The 16,427-nt window shown below is 39.5% G+C and overlaps 1 protein-coding gene across 1 annotated transcript in view; it reads right to left on the minus strand.

Annotated features, from left to right (window-relative positions):
* Positions 1-857: 857 nt before the first annotated feature.
* Positions 858-16,427, minus strand: part of NUP210 (nucleoporin 210) — a 150,157-nt gene continuing 134,587 nt past the window's right edge. The window contains 9 exon segments of the mRNA XM_051983765.1: positions 858-2,864; positions 4,747-4,830; positions 4,913-5,008; positions 5,580-5,796; positions 9,420-9,670; positions 11,487-11,633; positions 14,304-14,427; positions 15,539-15,675; positions 15,991-16,211. Of these exon segments, the coding sequence (XP_051839725.1) occupies positions 2,764-2,864; positions 4,747-4,830; positions 4,913-5,008; positions 5,580-5,796; positions 9,420-9,670; positions 11,487-11,633; positions 14,304-14,427; positions 15,539-15,675; positions 15,991-16,211 (1,378 nt within the window). The 3' untranslated portion in view covers positions 858-2,763.

Here is a 16,427-nt window from a genome sequence, read left to right on the forward strand (position 1 = left end):
TATAAATACAACCCCTTGCCAAAAAAAGGAGGTTGGTTAAGGATCTTTAGGCAATTCTTCATTTTTATGAGTCCATATCTAGAGGAATGATCTGGGTGTGCTCTCAAAGCATGGGTCCACCATAGGGGATAAGCTGCAGAAAACACTGCTATTGACCATTCTTCCTGGTTTAATGAGGATGGGGCAGCTTGGTGGCACAGTGGATAGAGTACCAGGACAGAGCCAACTTCCTGAATTCAAACCTGCCCTCAAATGAGCACTTCACCGGGGTACCTCTGTTTCCTCATCTGTAAAATGAGTTGGAAAAGGAAATGGCAAACCACTCCAGTATCTTTGCAAAAAAAAAAAAAAAATCAAGCAAAACCCCCCCAAAACTCCAAATAGGCTCACATAGAATTGGATGTTATAGAAAATGACTGAACAACAATGAGAACAAATGGACATTTGGTTGGTAACAAATGTCATGTTTAATTCTTTAGTGTGTTCAAATGCTCCCAAAATATCAGGAATGTGAAGCAAAGTATGTAAGAGATGACAACAAAATGCCAAGGAAAAAATGTTAGCTTGGAAGACAGACAACCTGGGGTCTGGATCTGAGAGCAACTGTTTGCTACCTTGTTCAATCAATCTGTTTTTGACTTCTCTGGGCCCCAGAGGTGTGGTAGGAAAGATCAGGAGTTGAGCTTCCCAGTCTGGAGTCCCTTCCAGCTGACAGTAGAATCTGCATTTGTATCCTTGGTGTTTAGCCCAGGGGCTGGCATATAGCAGCCACTTAATGCTTTCTGATGGATTGATAGGATCTCTGCATTTGTTATTTAACTCAGCCCATAATAAAGAGTCAGTAATGACCACACCAATTAAAGAATCTCATACAGCTTTATTAAATAAAGCAAGTAAAAATGCTCATATTTACATCCAAGTTGTCAGTTTCAAGCTCACATAGTACACAAGGCACAATTCTTCCTTCCTTATGCAATGGAAAATAAATTACATAACTCTACTTTGAAGGAAGAGGGTGACATCACATTGCCTTCTCAATGGTTAATTACATAATATATTAAAAAAACAACAACAAAGAATGTCACAGAGACTGTCGTACAAATCCACAGCTCTAAATGAGACCTACAAGATTATCTCATATATTTGGTACATTCTCTATCAGAAAAGGGCAAGTGGATTTTCTGACCATGGTGTGGCCACATTCTGAAGAAAAATCTGTTCAGCTTTATTTTCAGAAGGACCATTGCCCACTTAGCCAGTGGTCACCACTCTATGGACAAAGACAAATGTAGGCCATGTTTTAAGTCACAGTCTCAGGGATTGGTAGCTACATTTCTGAGAGCCTTATGTTGATAACTAAGAAGGAAATATCTTCCAGGATTGTGTTAATGTTTCACTCTTCTGAATGGTGTTCTGAATTTATTGCTGGGGTTGGTGGGGGCACTATACTACCTTTCCCATACTCCACCAAGGTCTCTAACCCTTTCTCTATCTTCCACCAATCCCTCTGGCTTTTTAGTCATCCTCTTCTCTACAAGGAGCTTCTCAGGGCTGAAGCAAACTGCTCTGCACACCCCTAATCTCCTGCCTCCTGCCCCTTGGTCTAGAAGAGCTCAGTGCATTTTGTAGAGAGGCCAACAAATCCCAGAGAGTCACTCGTATGAGATTAGCTAAAGGACTCCCAGGAAAAGGATGGCCATCCTTTTACAGTGGAGAAAGACAGAGGCTCAATGTCTGCTGAGGTACTTGGATGTGAAAAAAAAAAATACTAAAAACACACAATTGCAATTTTGTGCTTTAACAGGACAAAACAGCAAATTTTTTTAAAAATGAAAAAAAAAAACAAAAAAAAACAAAAAACCCCTACCACGTCTTATCCTTCTGATGAAGAGTGTTTCCTGAATAATGAAAGTACCATTCTTGCATTAAGAAGATGCCAACTAAGCTCATCTCTAGCATGAGATGCCTGCTTTACAAGGTAAGGGGCGATAGCTGTAGACAAAAGACAATGTTAATACTTATTTTTCCCTTTTGAAACATAGAAGACAGACTCTATTCACATTTGCAAAGGAAAATAAATGCCCATTTCCAAATGATAATTCTGAGTCACATTGTAAGGCTAAAATATTGAGAGCACCCAGCAAGGCAGTGCATTCCTGAGTCTTACTGACACTATGATTTAGACTCAAAAAGAAAAATTGAAGCTTTCAGAATATAGGATATTCACATTTTTTTTTTCCATTTCACTACTTCCCTTACTTAACAACCATGCTAAGGGGGAATTAGTTTTCACAGGGAGAAAATGAAATGCAAAAAGCCCCTTCCCCAAGGCATATGGCCCTACTATATTAGATTAGCCTTTAGCCTTCTCTACCACAGACTTTAAATGAAGCTTCTAACTGCCCAAGGCATGTGAAATAGCACGATTTTAGTGACATGAGGGGGGGAAAAAAGCATCGTCCAGAACCCTGAGCAACCTGTTTCTAAAATCAAAACTGATGCAGGGTTTCTAGGACTTTTAAGAACCGATGGGAACATGGAAAATAACTATGCATTTTACAAAAGAAGCTAAGAAGCAAGGGTTAAAACACAGAACTAGCGAATTCCAACACATCAGATCCAACTTGAGAATTACTGCAATCTTCTTGGGATGGATGTCTCCAGTGTGAATACATTTATCTGATTATTATTAAAGGCACTAAAGTCTTTCTATGTTTTTCCCGAATGGTCGTTTTCTCTGGGGCGAGCTTCTTTTAGCAGACTTTAATGGGAAGCATAATCAGGGCTCCACAATCTGAAGGGTGGGCTGGTTTTTCGATTGTGGGGCAGAGTGCTGTAAGGCACTGGAGGGGGAGCAACAAAACCTGGAAGAGAGAGGGAAAGACAAGTAACTTGCTACAACAACCTGCTACATACAGGAACTCAGAGGAGGAAAGGAATCAGTTGCCAAAAACTGTTTTTACTGATAGAGTTTTTCATGGAATATTTTTTTTTCCCCCACCTGGAAAATTAGATGATTTCCCCATATCCTTCTAAAACCTCATGATTTATTTATGGCATGATGAAATGTCCAGACAGTATATGTGCATGGAAATTCAGCTCATGTAAATAACATTAAAATATGACATGATTGCCTTAAACTTCATTTAATTCATAAAATGTGACTGGTTATAATTTTATATCATGTTGTTTCATACACAGAACAGATCCTGAGATGGCTTTCCCCTAATTTCAGTGTTGCCAATTCCAAGCAGGATCAGCTTTGCCAGTTCATTTAGACTTCCTGGCCCAGGAGGCAGATCTGGTTCCTGTTCTTCTAACTTGTGTGTGATTTGAGGCAAGTCACTTTCACTCTCTAGACCTCAGCTTCCTTATCTTTAAAGTGGCTAATACAATGTTGCAAGTACTTGTTACAATAGTCAGCACATAGTGGTTGCTTAATAAATGTTGGTGGAAGAAATCTAATAGAGAAGGTTGGAACAAAGGGTTTCTAAAGTTCCTTACAGATCTAACAGTTTGTAATTCTGTGACTCTCTTCTCTTGACCTCCCTGATGGTGAATATTGGCTGTGGTTTAGTACTGCAGTGCTCTGGAGCTAATAAACCTAATCTCATGGCTGGTCAATGAAGTCTGAATTCATTAACTACCTACTAAGAATCATGTTCTCCAGGCCACAGGAACAATGAAAGAAAGACTTTGTCCCTGAACTTCAGAACACTGTCATTTAGAATCACCTGAATATTAGAATTGCAGGGGCTCATCTTACAGATTGTCTAGTCCAGGATTCCTAACCTGTTATCTATAAATTTGTTTAAAAAATATTTTGATAATATTTTCAGTATATTTTTTGTAGCTCTACATGTTTTATTTCACATTTAAAACATTATTCTGAGAAGGGATCCATAGATATCAGGGGGTCATGACACAAAGGTTAAGAACCTCTGATTTAGCCCCTTATTTTACAGTTGGAGAAATCGAGGCTGAAAAAAGGGAGACAACTTGCTTAAGGTCAAACAGAACTAGGGGCAGAAATGGAATGAGACTCCAAATTTCTTGGCTTCTACTTTTCTTTGCATTATGCTATGCTGGAAAGACGCCAGAGAGCTAAACAAAATTTAATTTTGTTTCAGGCTAGTAAGTAGGCCTTCCCAGGGGAAAAGACTCTAGATATGGCCATGTTGGGGCTTCAATATTTACCGGGCACTGTCAAGCATTTTGCCAATTCGTTTAAGAAAGATTCTGAGAAAGGCTCTTCTGCAAACATTTAATGTTTCTCATGAGACTCAGCCAGTGTCATGGAGCAGTACCTTTAGGATATGAGGCACACATGTCTTTAGAAGGTTTTCCAGGAAGAATGACTTAAACATAACCCAGCACATAGGTTCAGCAAAAAAGAAATTGCTTAACTGGATTTTGAATGAATGTTGTATGCTAACAAGGTGACCTTTAGGTAAATGACACTTGAGGTCTTTTCCAGTTCTAAATGCAGGAGTCTTATTTAGCCATCTATTTGGGGAAAAAAGGGTGCTCTGTCTTTTGGAACTGCAAGTAATGTGTGTAATATCACATGTGTGTGCATGTATTGCTGAAGGTAGAATTTAGCCATACAGCAACGGGAAAAGTGCTAGGGCTGCCTGAGAACAGAGCTCGTCTCTTTTGTGGCCATTTTGTTGCGGAAACATCATCCTGTGACAATTTCTATACTATCCCCCTCCCATTTATTAAACTTACTCAATAATTACTTACTGTTAGGACTATGTGAAGGGCTCGTTCTTGGGGTGAAGGCAGGGTGTGTATTTTGTTCTTTGGGTGAGAAAACTGCATGGTAAACTGAAAAACATGCAACAGTTTATTTAGATCAGGCAGTAGAAATGATGTACAAGTTGGAAAACACATGAATATAATATTTTACCTATGATCATAATAGCTGTCCCTGCCAGCAGTGCAAAAAGCGTGAAGAACATGACTTGATAGGAGTCGAGGAAGTGTTGGAAAAGGCTGGCTCCTTCTGTGGAATCAATTGGAAAGGAAATCTCTGTCATTGTGCAGGTTATAAATAGTGTCCCAGCACCTTAATCTACTCAAACAAGCCTTCTCTCCCTGCCCTGGGCTCACACACTATCTCCTTCGGTAAACGTGCCTCATTTGAATCCCTTGATTTGCTCAGATTACGAATGGGAAGCCACGTGTGCTCTGAATATGCCTGTCAGTGATAGCTCAGGATAGATGGAACTGCCACCGAGGCTGTCACCACAGCCTAGAAATGCAAAGCAGTTTTGAAAACCTGAAGTCCTAGGTTAGACTCATGAAAAATTAAGTCATAGGAGAGAAAAACCAGCATCTTCGGGCAGCTGCCAGCTGGCTGGGAAGGGTCAAAAATCTTCAGTAGGGGAGAGATCAAGGGAATTCCTTCTATTTTGCACCAGGGGAAGGAGGAGACTGTACTTGGTCCCTTTCTACCTCAGATTGACCCAGCTGAGGGCTAAATCAATAAGCCTCCTCTTTTCTTCTCTCTACCATCACCCTTAAGCAAAACCATTTGTTCCCCAAGTGCTACATGGGCACAGGAATGAACTTACGCTGGCCAGAACTTCGCCTGTCAGTCATATAGACCATGGTGACTGGGAGAGTGATGGACTGGTCTGTCATGGGGCTGGAAATGGTCAGCGTGGTAGACGAGGATCTCTGGCTGAGGATCATTGGATCAGAGATGCTGATGGTGTAGGTGACAAAGCTGGGCAATCCATAGGACTTCTCCTTCACGAAGGCAACCACTGCTGGTGACCCAGATTTCACCTAGGGAAAGAAATGCCTTCCTTGGGGAAAAACGCACATCTTGAAGGGCCTACTGCTCTAAGCTGAGGTTCTGTAACATTACACTTATTTAGTGTTTTATCATCTAAAGAAAAGCTCAGGATACTTCTTATAATCATCATAACTAATTATGACATGAAGGAAAGGCAGCGATGGCACAAAGGACAGTCAGTCAGTCTCAGAGTCAGAGTGACGTGGATTCAAGCCACAACTGACACATAGTGGGCTAGATGATTCTGGTCAACTTATATAAGCTGTTAGAGCCCCAGGTAATTCTCCAAGAGAGACAGAGATGTCGGCAATAGGCTGAATGCACTCTGAAACACTCCTGGGTGCAGCCCAAACTAGACCGACATGTAACTGGTGAGGTACCTAACTCAGTAACAGAAAAACACAACAGAAGATAGATAATGTTAATCTGTGGTTTTCTAGGACAACATGTGCCAGCAGGGATTTTTAGATAGTTCTGGATTGCTCTTAGCCTAAAACTGCAGAGAAGGAGCTGGTCTTCTTTTGTACGAGCATTTCCTACTGAGAAATTTCTTACTGATGAAATCAAAAGACCAGTCCAAAAAATACATCCTTAATAATATCAATAATAATAGCTCACATTAATGAACTCTTTGCCATTTGTAAACCTTTTTTCTTTTTTATTATAGCTTTTTATTTACAAGTTATATGCATGGGTAATTTTATAGCATTGACAATTGCCAAACCTTTTGTTCCAATTTTTCCCTCCTTCCCTCCACCCCTGCCCCCAGATGGCAGGTTGACCAATACATGTTAAATATGTTAAAGTATAAATTAAATACAAAATAAGTATACATGTCCTAACAATTATTTTGCTGCAAACCTTTTTTCTACCAATATTTTTCCTACCAAAATTGATAATATAAATGAATGCAATATATTTATTAGATGTTTGCTTTCTGCCAAGTACAGAAGTTACAAATATAAAAGAAAGACTGTCTCTGCTCTTCAGAAAATGTACTTTCTAAAAGGGAGATGGACTAAACATAATTCTAGGGATGGTGGCCAGGAAAATAATTCATCTAGATGGGGAGTGAAACAATGAGAGTGATGAGGAAAGCTGAGAATTGAAGCCCACAGTGACGAAGGGACTTGTCTACTGTTACTGAGTTAGTATGGTAGCAGATTTGGAATTCTGATATAGTTTTTTTGACTTCCAAGTTCAAAATTCTTTCTACTATGTAACTTGAGACACCTTACACACACACACACACACACACACACACACACCCTAATTATCTAGCAAGTTATAATTACAATACTTTTACATGTAGGATCTCATTGATATTCAAAACCTGGAAAAAATAGGCAGGGAGAGGATTCTTGTTCCCATTTTGCAGCTGAGAAAACTTAGCCCAGAGCACTTATGTATCTTGCCATATCAAGTCAGTGACTGATGGAGCCACTATTAAAATATGGGTCTCCTGATGCTTTTTTCAGGGATCCTTCCTCTACCCTATGCTGTCTCTAGAAGCATTTTGATAGAAAGACATTTCTCAATGTGCAGAATATATTAGACATAAAAGTATGCATGTATATGTGTTTTAGGGAGAAATACAGTGACGTCAATTTTTACTGTTTGTATTCAGATATGTTCCCCCCTGTATGGACAGATTCAGCTCATTCTGGTTTAATAAAGAACCATTTTACACAAGACAAAATTAATAGGAACTCTCCCAGGATAACTCCTCCAAGAAAATCATTTATCATTCAACATTTATTAAGTACCTACTATGTGCACAGCACTGGAAACTGTGTTTCTTTTAATAGGTTGTACTTTCCAGTCTTTTCTTATAGAGACTTATCATCATATTGCAATAAGATGGTGAATTTTTCAAGTAGAGCAAGTCCTATAATATATATAGTGAGTAAAAGGGGCCCAAATCACTGCAATCAGGGATGCTGGAAATATTAAGCATCACATACCTCAAAGGGATTAAATGAGATAATGTGTCTAAAGCCTGCATTAATTAGTGGTCCCTAGATGGAAAGAGATTCTTTGATCAAGGCCTCCCTTATCACATGCAAACTGAATGAGAAGAGAAATGGTCTGCACGCCTATCTATGGAGGTCAGGGAATAGACAGGTCTTTCATCTTCACTTTCTGCCTGGTGCTGGCGGTGGTGGTGATGGTGGAGGTGGTATTGTGTGTGTGTGTGTGTGTGTGTGTGTGTGTGTGTGTGTGTGTGTGTGTATTTATGGGAACGGACACTGCTAATGATCCAGCAAACACCTGGCTCTTTTCCCCTTGGTACCCTATCTCCAAACAATAAAACAGAAAAACAGCAAAAAAAGGAAATAAAAAGACTTAAAGGGACAGATTAACTACTAGGGACCATTTAAAGAAATGGTTTCCTCTGATAATAAATGTGTTGTGGCTTTGGGGAAAGAACACAGGATTTGCAATTAGAAGATCTAGATGCAAGTCAGAGTTCCACCCTTCCTAGACAGTGGATGGAGCAGTGGACAGAGGACAGTTCCAATCCAGCAGCAAATGCTTCCTACCAGTGTGACTCTTGGCAAGTCACTTAATCCTTGTCTATCAAGTGCATCTACCTCCCATGGTTACTGTGATGCTCAATTAAAATAATATTTATAAAGCACTTAGCACAGTGGGTAGCAATAGTAGGCACTTAATAAATGCTTATTTCCTTCTCTTCCCTGTGAGGCTACAGGTGAGCTCCTTTGTCTTCATGAACTTTCTTTACAAAAAAAGATGAATAGGGCTTTATGCTACCTACCTCTCAGGAACTGTTATGAGTAAAGTCCTTTCCAAACGTAAGGCATTACATCCATTCCTTCATTCACATATACATACTCACACCCATAAACATATATGTGTATACATACTTATGTGATGTACACCCATACATACACATTTATGTACTAAGGATGACAATATTGACAATATGTCTTTTTGTGTCTAACTGGAGTCTTTCGTGGTTTACTGCGTAGGATATTCAAGAAAAACTCAGCGAATTGGTCAAAACTATAACAATGGTCCTTCTTATCCTATTTTCTTGAATTTGGTCCCAGAGCAGCCTGTCTAGGGAATCTACATAATCCAAAATGTCTGAATAAGTTACAACATATAAATGTAATGCCATATTATTATGCTATAAGTTACAATGAATATGAAAAATTCAGAGAAACAGGAAGATTTGTATGAACTGACGTAGAGAGAAGAAAGCAAAACCCGATCCATTATGACTGTAAATGAAGACAACAAAACTCAAACCATGCATAATTGGCAATCAGATCAGAAAGCACAGACAGTCCTGCTCAGTTAAGAAATAGTAGAAAAACAGAAAGTTCCATGTATTGTCATGCTAATTGCAAATTCTCTATTAGCATTTTTGTTTAACTGTTTTTATGGGAAAATATGGGAAGGTATCTTTTATTATAAGTTATACATCAGAAATTTCATAATAAATGCATGCATAAAAACCAAGTATGGGATTTTGATTACTACTTAATGTTTTATAAAATTCTCTAGGTTTGCCCAAGGGGACCTAAAATAAGAAATCTACTTTTAAAAAACACAAAAACAAACAAATAAAACCGAAACCACTCACCTCAAGATTTTCAAGAATCTCCATGGCTCCAAATATTTTGACCTCTGAGCTCATATGATGGTTACTTAACAGGATTTCTGTTTGGTCAGCATAAAGCCCAGGGTTGAAGGGTACTTCAGCACTGATCTGCTCTCCAGAGAAGTGGCTGTCCTGGAGAGAAGCCGTTACCAAGAGGGCTGTTTTCCTCATGCTGAGGTGTTTGAGCTGCTTGTCAGTTAGCCTGTGCATCATGATGGAGCAGGTATACTGGCCTGGAAGAATGAGAGTTTCAGACTTTGCATGCAGCACATGCTAAAAGGGTAGACACACCATGCTTGAATCCCTGGTGCCTTAGGTAATGATAAGTTTTGTCATCTATGATATCATTTCTGACTGCTTAGGAACTCTGTAAGGTAACTCTGCAAGGTACTGAGAGGATGCCAAATGGCATTGGGAGATGGGAGTTTTCTCACATGGTAATTCTCTAGACTAAGATAAAGATCCAATCCTCCCTATGCTACGATAGACATTTCAGATGTCATAGAGCTGGTGCTTAAAAAATGCTTGTTTATTGACCAGCTGATCTATGATCTTCCCTCTTCCTCCGTTATTCCTCCAATAATCCTGGGTCCTCCAATTAATCACCATGCCCCAACAGTCCCACCTCCTTTTATATCCTTTATTTCTACTCCACCCCAACAGAGGCTTGAGTCTCACCATGAGTGCCTTACCTTTTAGTCAGAAGGTGGGTAAAATGTTTTATCATCAGTCCTCTACTATGATAAAATGTTCCTGGGTCTTTCTATCTCCTTGACTATATTACACACACTGTTGCCATGACAGTCCTCTATTCAAAAAACTTAAGTGGCTCCTCACAGTCTACTTGAATAAAGTCCAAATTCTTTAGCCTGGCAATCAAGGCTGATCAAAAGCTGACAGTAAACTACGTGTCCAGCTTTTGCTTCCATTAGTCATCTTCATGTACTCAATGTTCTGGCCACTCACCATTACATGACTACGTGTTACCTTCATGTCTTTCAGCGTTATTTTTAATGTGTAGACTATTTTTACAATCTCTACTAATTGAAAGTCTACTCATTTTACAAGGCCCAGATCAAATACAACTTTATCTAGGATATCCTCTTTCTAATCTATCCAGTTCTGGAGATATTTCTCAATCCTGAGAACACATTTTTTTGCACTTGTATTTGGATTTATTAATGATTTATATAATTGTCTTAACATCTTCCCTGGATTCTAAATATCCTTGAGGGCATAGAGTGTGCATTAGCCATTTGTATCATCCTTAGCGCTCAGCACAAAGTAGCCACTTAATAATTTTAAAATTAATTCACTTGGTGCCATGATGTTTGATGAGGATCAAACATTGTGCCAGGTTCGGTGGTAGCTGCTGGGTAAATATGATAAAATCCTTGGCAACCAGGAACCTGAAGAAAAATGGCACTAGGGAAACCACTGAGAAATAAAAGTTTGTGTCAAAATGGCCTCTGTCCAGTTGCCAGTATTGTTAAAGATCTGCAGCTTTTGCCAGCTGAGGCAGTGATGGAAGAGAGAAGCAGCCAGCTGCCAGGTACATTTCCACACCTAAACTTTCGAGGAGCTGCACCCTGACCTTGCTGAGTTCTCAGAACTTGCTCATGACTCAGCAAGAAGCAACTTTTCTCTCGCTGTTTAGCTGGGGTTCAGATGCCCCTGGGCAGGCAGCAGCTCTTCTCTAAGCTAGTTGGCAGGATCTATGCAATATCCAATGCCACCAGGTATCCTTCTAAACCAAAGTGTTTCTGAGAATCACAGCAAGAGTTCTCGGACTATTCCTGAGAATCACTGCAATAGCAATACTAAAGATGACAGAGGATCAGACATTTTAGAAAAAATAAATTCCCCGTGGCAGTAGCACCCAGTCATAAGCCCAAGTGCCAACATTAATTTCCTCAGGTTGAATTATCAGAAACATAGACCTGTCTTGGTAGATGGCTTCTGTGAACAAAAGGCTCCGCGTCTTGATATTTTCTCAAGTTATAGCTACTTCCTGGGATCATGTCAATGCTTAGAGTTTGGCAAGTTTACCTAAAGATGCATCAAATCCAGGTTCTGTAGTGAAAATGTCATATGCCGGAAAATCGAATACTTCCTGGTTGAACTGGAGCTGACAGCTGATGAGGGTTTCAGGGTGAAGTTCAACAATGGTTTCTACCTGGGCTGGTGAGCATTCCCCTAGAGACAACAGGTAGCAACATGATGAGAAGAGACAAGAACAGCTCTGTGACACAGGGAGCCACCATGCCTTCCCAGAAACTCATTTCTTTGTCTATATACTTTTGTCCATTTCTTTGTCTATACACTTTTGGCTATTTCTTTGTCCATTCCTTTCTTATATACATTTATTCATTTCTTTGTCTACATACATTTCTCTTCCATGATCTTCTCTTACTGTTTTCTAGATAGAGACATGATCAAGATTGGACTTGTGGTCTTGCTATCACAGGAAACATTATCTCCTAATGAAGATCAGTACTTCTCTACATCTTAGTTCAACTTTTTGATCTCAGGACCCCTTTTCTTTTCAGTCTCAGACTCTCTTCTTTCCCCCATCCCTCCCCTACCTATTAAAAAGGCAAGAAACACAATATTCATTACAAATATGAAATCGTGAAAAATAAATTTCCACATTAGGCATATTCTGGAAAAAAAAGAAAAGAAAAAGACAGAAAAAATATGCTTCAATCTGCATCACCAGTCCTTTCTCTGGAGGTAGAGAGCATTTTTCATCACGTGTCCTTTGGAATTATGGTAGGTCATTGTGCTGATTAGAGTTATTATGCCTTTCATACTTGATTATTTTTACAGTATTGCTGCTACAGTGGTTCCTTTAAACTCTTAAAAATTATAGAAGACTCTAAGAGGCTTTTTTATAAGTTATAATCAATTGAAATTTATTATTTTAGTATTATTATGAAAATAATTTTGACCTTTCAAACTTCCTGAAAGAGTGTCCAGAACACACACTTTGTGAAAGATTGTTTTAGTCTTAGAAAGTTGTTGGGAGCCATAAGTGGTTAAGTGACTTGATCAGAGTCACAAAGCTTGTATGTGACAGAGATTTTCCTGGCTCCAAGGCCAATCACTTGTTCTACCACTACGCTCATTTGCCTTGACTTATCTTCTAACCAAGTATTTCAACAAGCATGAGGCTCTCTGGCCTTGCACACAGGGAGCAAAAGTATTACTGAAAGCTCTATAACGATATGAAAGGAAGGGATAAACTGTCAGATGTGTAGGTCATACTGAATCACTGATGATTTCAGCTCATTTCAGCATCTGTTCTAGATCTTGTACCTTATGAGGTGGCTGAACAAGCCCCACTAATGCCTTCTTTTTCTCCTCCTGTCAGCCATAAGGAGGGGTAATTTATTTCTGGACATCAATAGGCCAGTAGTTCTCAAATAATACACTAAATATCATTTCGACAACAGCAGAATGTCATGCACTTGTACTATGTTGAAGAAAAAAAAAGGCCACAGTGATGTAATAAAGTCTGGCTCATTAATCAGAACAAGAATGATGATATTTAATTTTACCAGTTAAGTGCTTTTAAAAACAGCATTTTTCCCAGTTGTTGTCAAGATTGGTAATGGACAAGAGAGGCTTAGTGGTTGGTAGAATCACTTTAAAAAAAGTAATTATAAACATCAAAACCCGCTAGAAACTTGCTGATGGTTTGTTTCCAGAATTATCCATTGCAAGGAAGAGATCTCCTTTAGCAGCCATGAGACTGAAACGCATCTTTTGTTAAAAACTGACAAATTTCAATGTATCCATTTGGTGTACAAATACTATCCTGCCAAGTTTCTATATGAGTTCAATTGCTACAAAAGGAAGAATAGGAACTAGGAGAAAGTAATGTGAATTCCCCATTTTCTCTCTGTCTGTGTGTCAATAAGGCCAGAAGACATTTCAGCTCTGTCTTTTGTCAGGTGGGGGATCCTGAGTCTCAGGACTTGAAAAATACTGATAAAAATGCCCCCATTGATCAAATCACAAATTCAGGGCTGGAAGAGACTTTAGGTTAGAGTTCATCAAATGCAACCTCCTCATTTTCCAGTTAATAAAACTTAGACATCAAAAGATTAATTGATCTTCACAGAGTCAAAGGACTATTAAATGTCTGAATTAGTCTGTGAACCCAAAACTTCTGCCTCTTAAACACATCCTTTGGCCCTGCAATCAAGTGTGAGTCATTGGGATTCTTATTCGTAGTAGTAATACTAAAGCACTGATACCTAGAAAGCACAACCACCCATCACTCATACAATACTTTACAGCATAAATAAATGGCTGTTGGCTCACAATACTCTGTATGGGAGAAGCTGTAAATATCTTGGAGTTAAGGCAACTAAGAGTCAAAGCTTAAGATGTCTGTCCTTTGTTACACAGACTATTTTGTAGCATCACTTGAATCCAGACCTCTGAATCTCAAATCCAGTGGTGCTCTTTCCAGCACGCTACCCTTGTCTTTACCACAATCTAGATGATTTGCTTGATGGTAATGCAGAACCTTTGTTAAGCTTCTCTCTTTTCTCAGAGTTTATACTGTGGTGGTTTAAATTGCTGGGAGTTTCTTCCACTCATGACATATGGTATAAATGGCACTAGAGAGTGTATAAGATTTGGACTCAAGAGACTAAGATTAGAACACCAGTACCCTCACTTTACTAGCTGGGTGACCATATCCAAGATATTTAATCTTTCTAAGTCTCAGTCTTCTCCTTTCTAAAATGGGATAACAAACCTTGCATTACCCAACTCTCGGGATTATTGCAAGAAAAATACTGTATAAACATAGAGGCACTGGGTAAAAACGTTATTCATTAGAATGATCATTACCTCTCAGGTTGGTGCTTCTTTCTCCAGTTACAACTATCACTTTGGAAGCAGTGATGCCCTGAAAGTTGGTTGGGATGCCGCTGACATGGGTGGCCACGATCCTTTGGGGGTTGCTAATCCAGATCTGGAAAATAACCCAGAAAACAAAGACTCCTAACTCCAAACCAAACAACTGACTGCAGCAAGAATCCACTTTGTCCTCTGGAGGCCATGTCGAACAAGCAGAAATTAAAACAGGAACAACGGTCTGTAAGGTGGGCATTGATTTTTGCCTGAGATCCTGAGTTTCCTGATTTTTCATAAAGGTGATGTTTGTTCAGTTTGGTGAATTAGTTTCTCAGCAAATGGAGGAAAAAGTCATTTCATTACCATTAATTTGAAATAAATCAGACAGCTTATGAAGTATGCAAAAGCTGTATTTAATATCCCAAGAACATAGAGGGCTTTGTTACTGCCAAGGACAAACCACAAATATTTCTAGTGCCATCCCTTTGGCTTCCATTAAAGGGGACCTGAGCTGAGTAGAGGTCAGTAGGTAGGGCTGAGTTTTCTTCAAAAAGCATCTGAATTATTTGAAGTCTTCCATGCGAACACTGGAAATTCTTTCACACAATCACTGCTTTATTAATCAGAAGTTGTTCAGCACCTGAATCTCTTATGCTGCAGAAAAGGAATTAAGTTGCTGCCTCACGGAAGCTAAGCTAAGTATGCAAACTATTAGGTTAAACTTTCTTATTCAATACAGCACACGCTCACTATAAAAATGAGATGCATTTGGATACAGACCAGGCACTTTCCATTGATTCACTCTGGTTTGCAGATAAATAGTAAAGAAAGAGAAAATGACTTTGTTCACCTCTTGGAAGACTCAGAAGGTGACTTACCAGGGGGAAGTTTTTGTACTGGGGAAAGGGATGGGGTTGAAACTTAACAATCTCGAATATCTTACCCTAGCCTCTCCTAAGCCTTCATGTCTCCTTAGCAGATTTCCAACTGCAGTGATTCTAGGCTATTTTGTGGCTTAGCAAGAACAGCCTACCAATGTATGATTTCACATCTCTGTTACCAAAATCTTTACATGGCAAGTTCATTTTAAAATGGAAGAACCTTCTATAGAGTTTCACTTTGAGTTCTTCATTCCCTGTTCTTTCTCCTTTCCATCCGCCTAACTTGAGACAGTTAGAAATACTTAGAAGTGGAAATCCAGATCCGGTAGCCATTGCCTGGTGTCTTACCTCCTTATATGTTTTGAGAAGTCCAGCAATCTCATAATAAAGAGTCACAGTTCCAGAATCTCTGGCCACAGCCACTCCAGTCTTGGGGTCAACTTGGAGAATATTGTTGGCTGAAGAACTCCATGTTCCTGAGAGACCTGGAAAGGAGATGTCTCCTCGTTAGATGCTTTAGGTGTCTTTCCTCTCACCTAGGTTCCTACAAATCAGCTAAAGCCTCTGGAATATGTCTCAACTATTCATGACATATTCATGTCAACCCCATCATGTTGTAAAGGAGATAGCGGAAGTGCAGATTAAGTGAATGATTTGATTATAAGGAAGGAGCTTGAAGAGGTAAGATTTGAAACAAGCTCTCACACTCTAGAGTCAATAAGTTTTTCTCTATATTATGCTGTCTCCCAATTATCAGAGCTACTTAGCAGTCATAAGTGGGGATGTTGAGGATCTCTTACCATCCGGGTTTATCAGAACGGTACTCAAACAGAGGACATCGCCTACTACCACAGTCCCAGTTAGTTCTGGAGAGATGACCTGCTGAACAGGCAGGGGAACGTAATCGGAGAGACCAGTGTGCTCCATGTCCCACACAGCAAGCAGTGTCAGGCCCACGTTCACAGTGCGGATGACACAGGTGTTATTGGTAGTTCCCTTCCCAATCTGGACAAAGTCATCTCTGGGCAATGGAGAAAGAAAAATGTGTTTCAAGAGCAGCAGGAACACCTAAAAGAAACTCTGTTATATGAGACTCCATCCAAAGAAAGAGAGCTTCCAGCCTGATCCCTTATGCTGGGTAAGATTACTATAAATTGGATTATTTAGTTAAAAAAAGTGTGTGGGGACCTGTTTCTAACAGAGCTATGATGGACTCCAGGGAAAAGGAGGAATCAGA

This window comes from Antechinus flavipes, chromosome 1 (assembly GCF_016432865.1).
Source record: "Antechinus flavipes isolate AdamAnt ecotype Samford, QLD, Australia chromosome 1, AdamAnt_v2, whole genome shotgun sequence".
Lineage (NCBI taxonomy): Eukaryota > Metazoa > Chordata > Mammalia > Dasyuromorphia > Dasyuridae > Antechinus > Antechinus flavipes.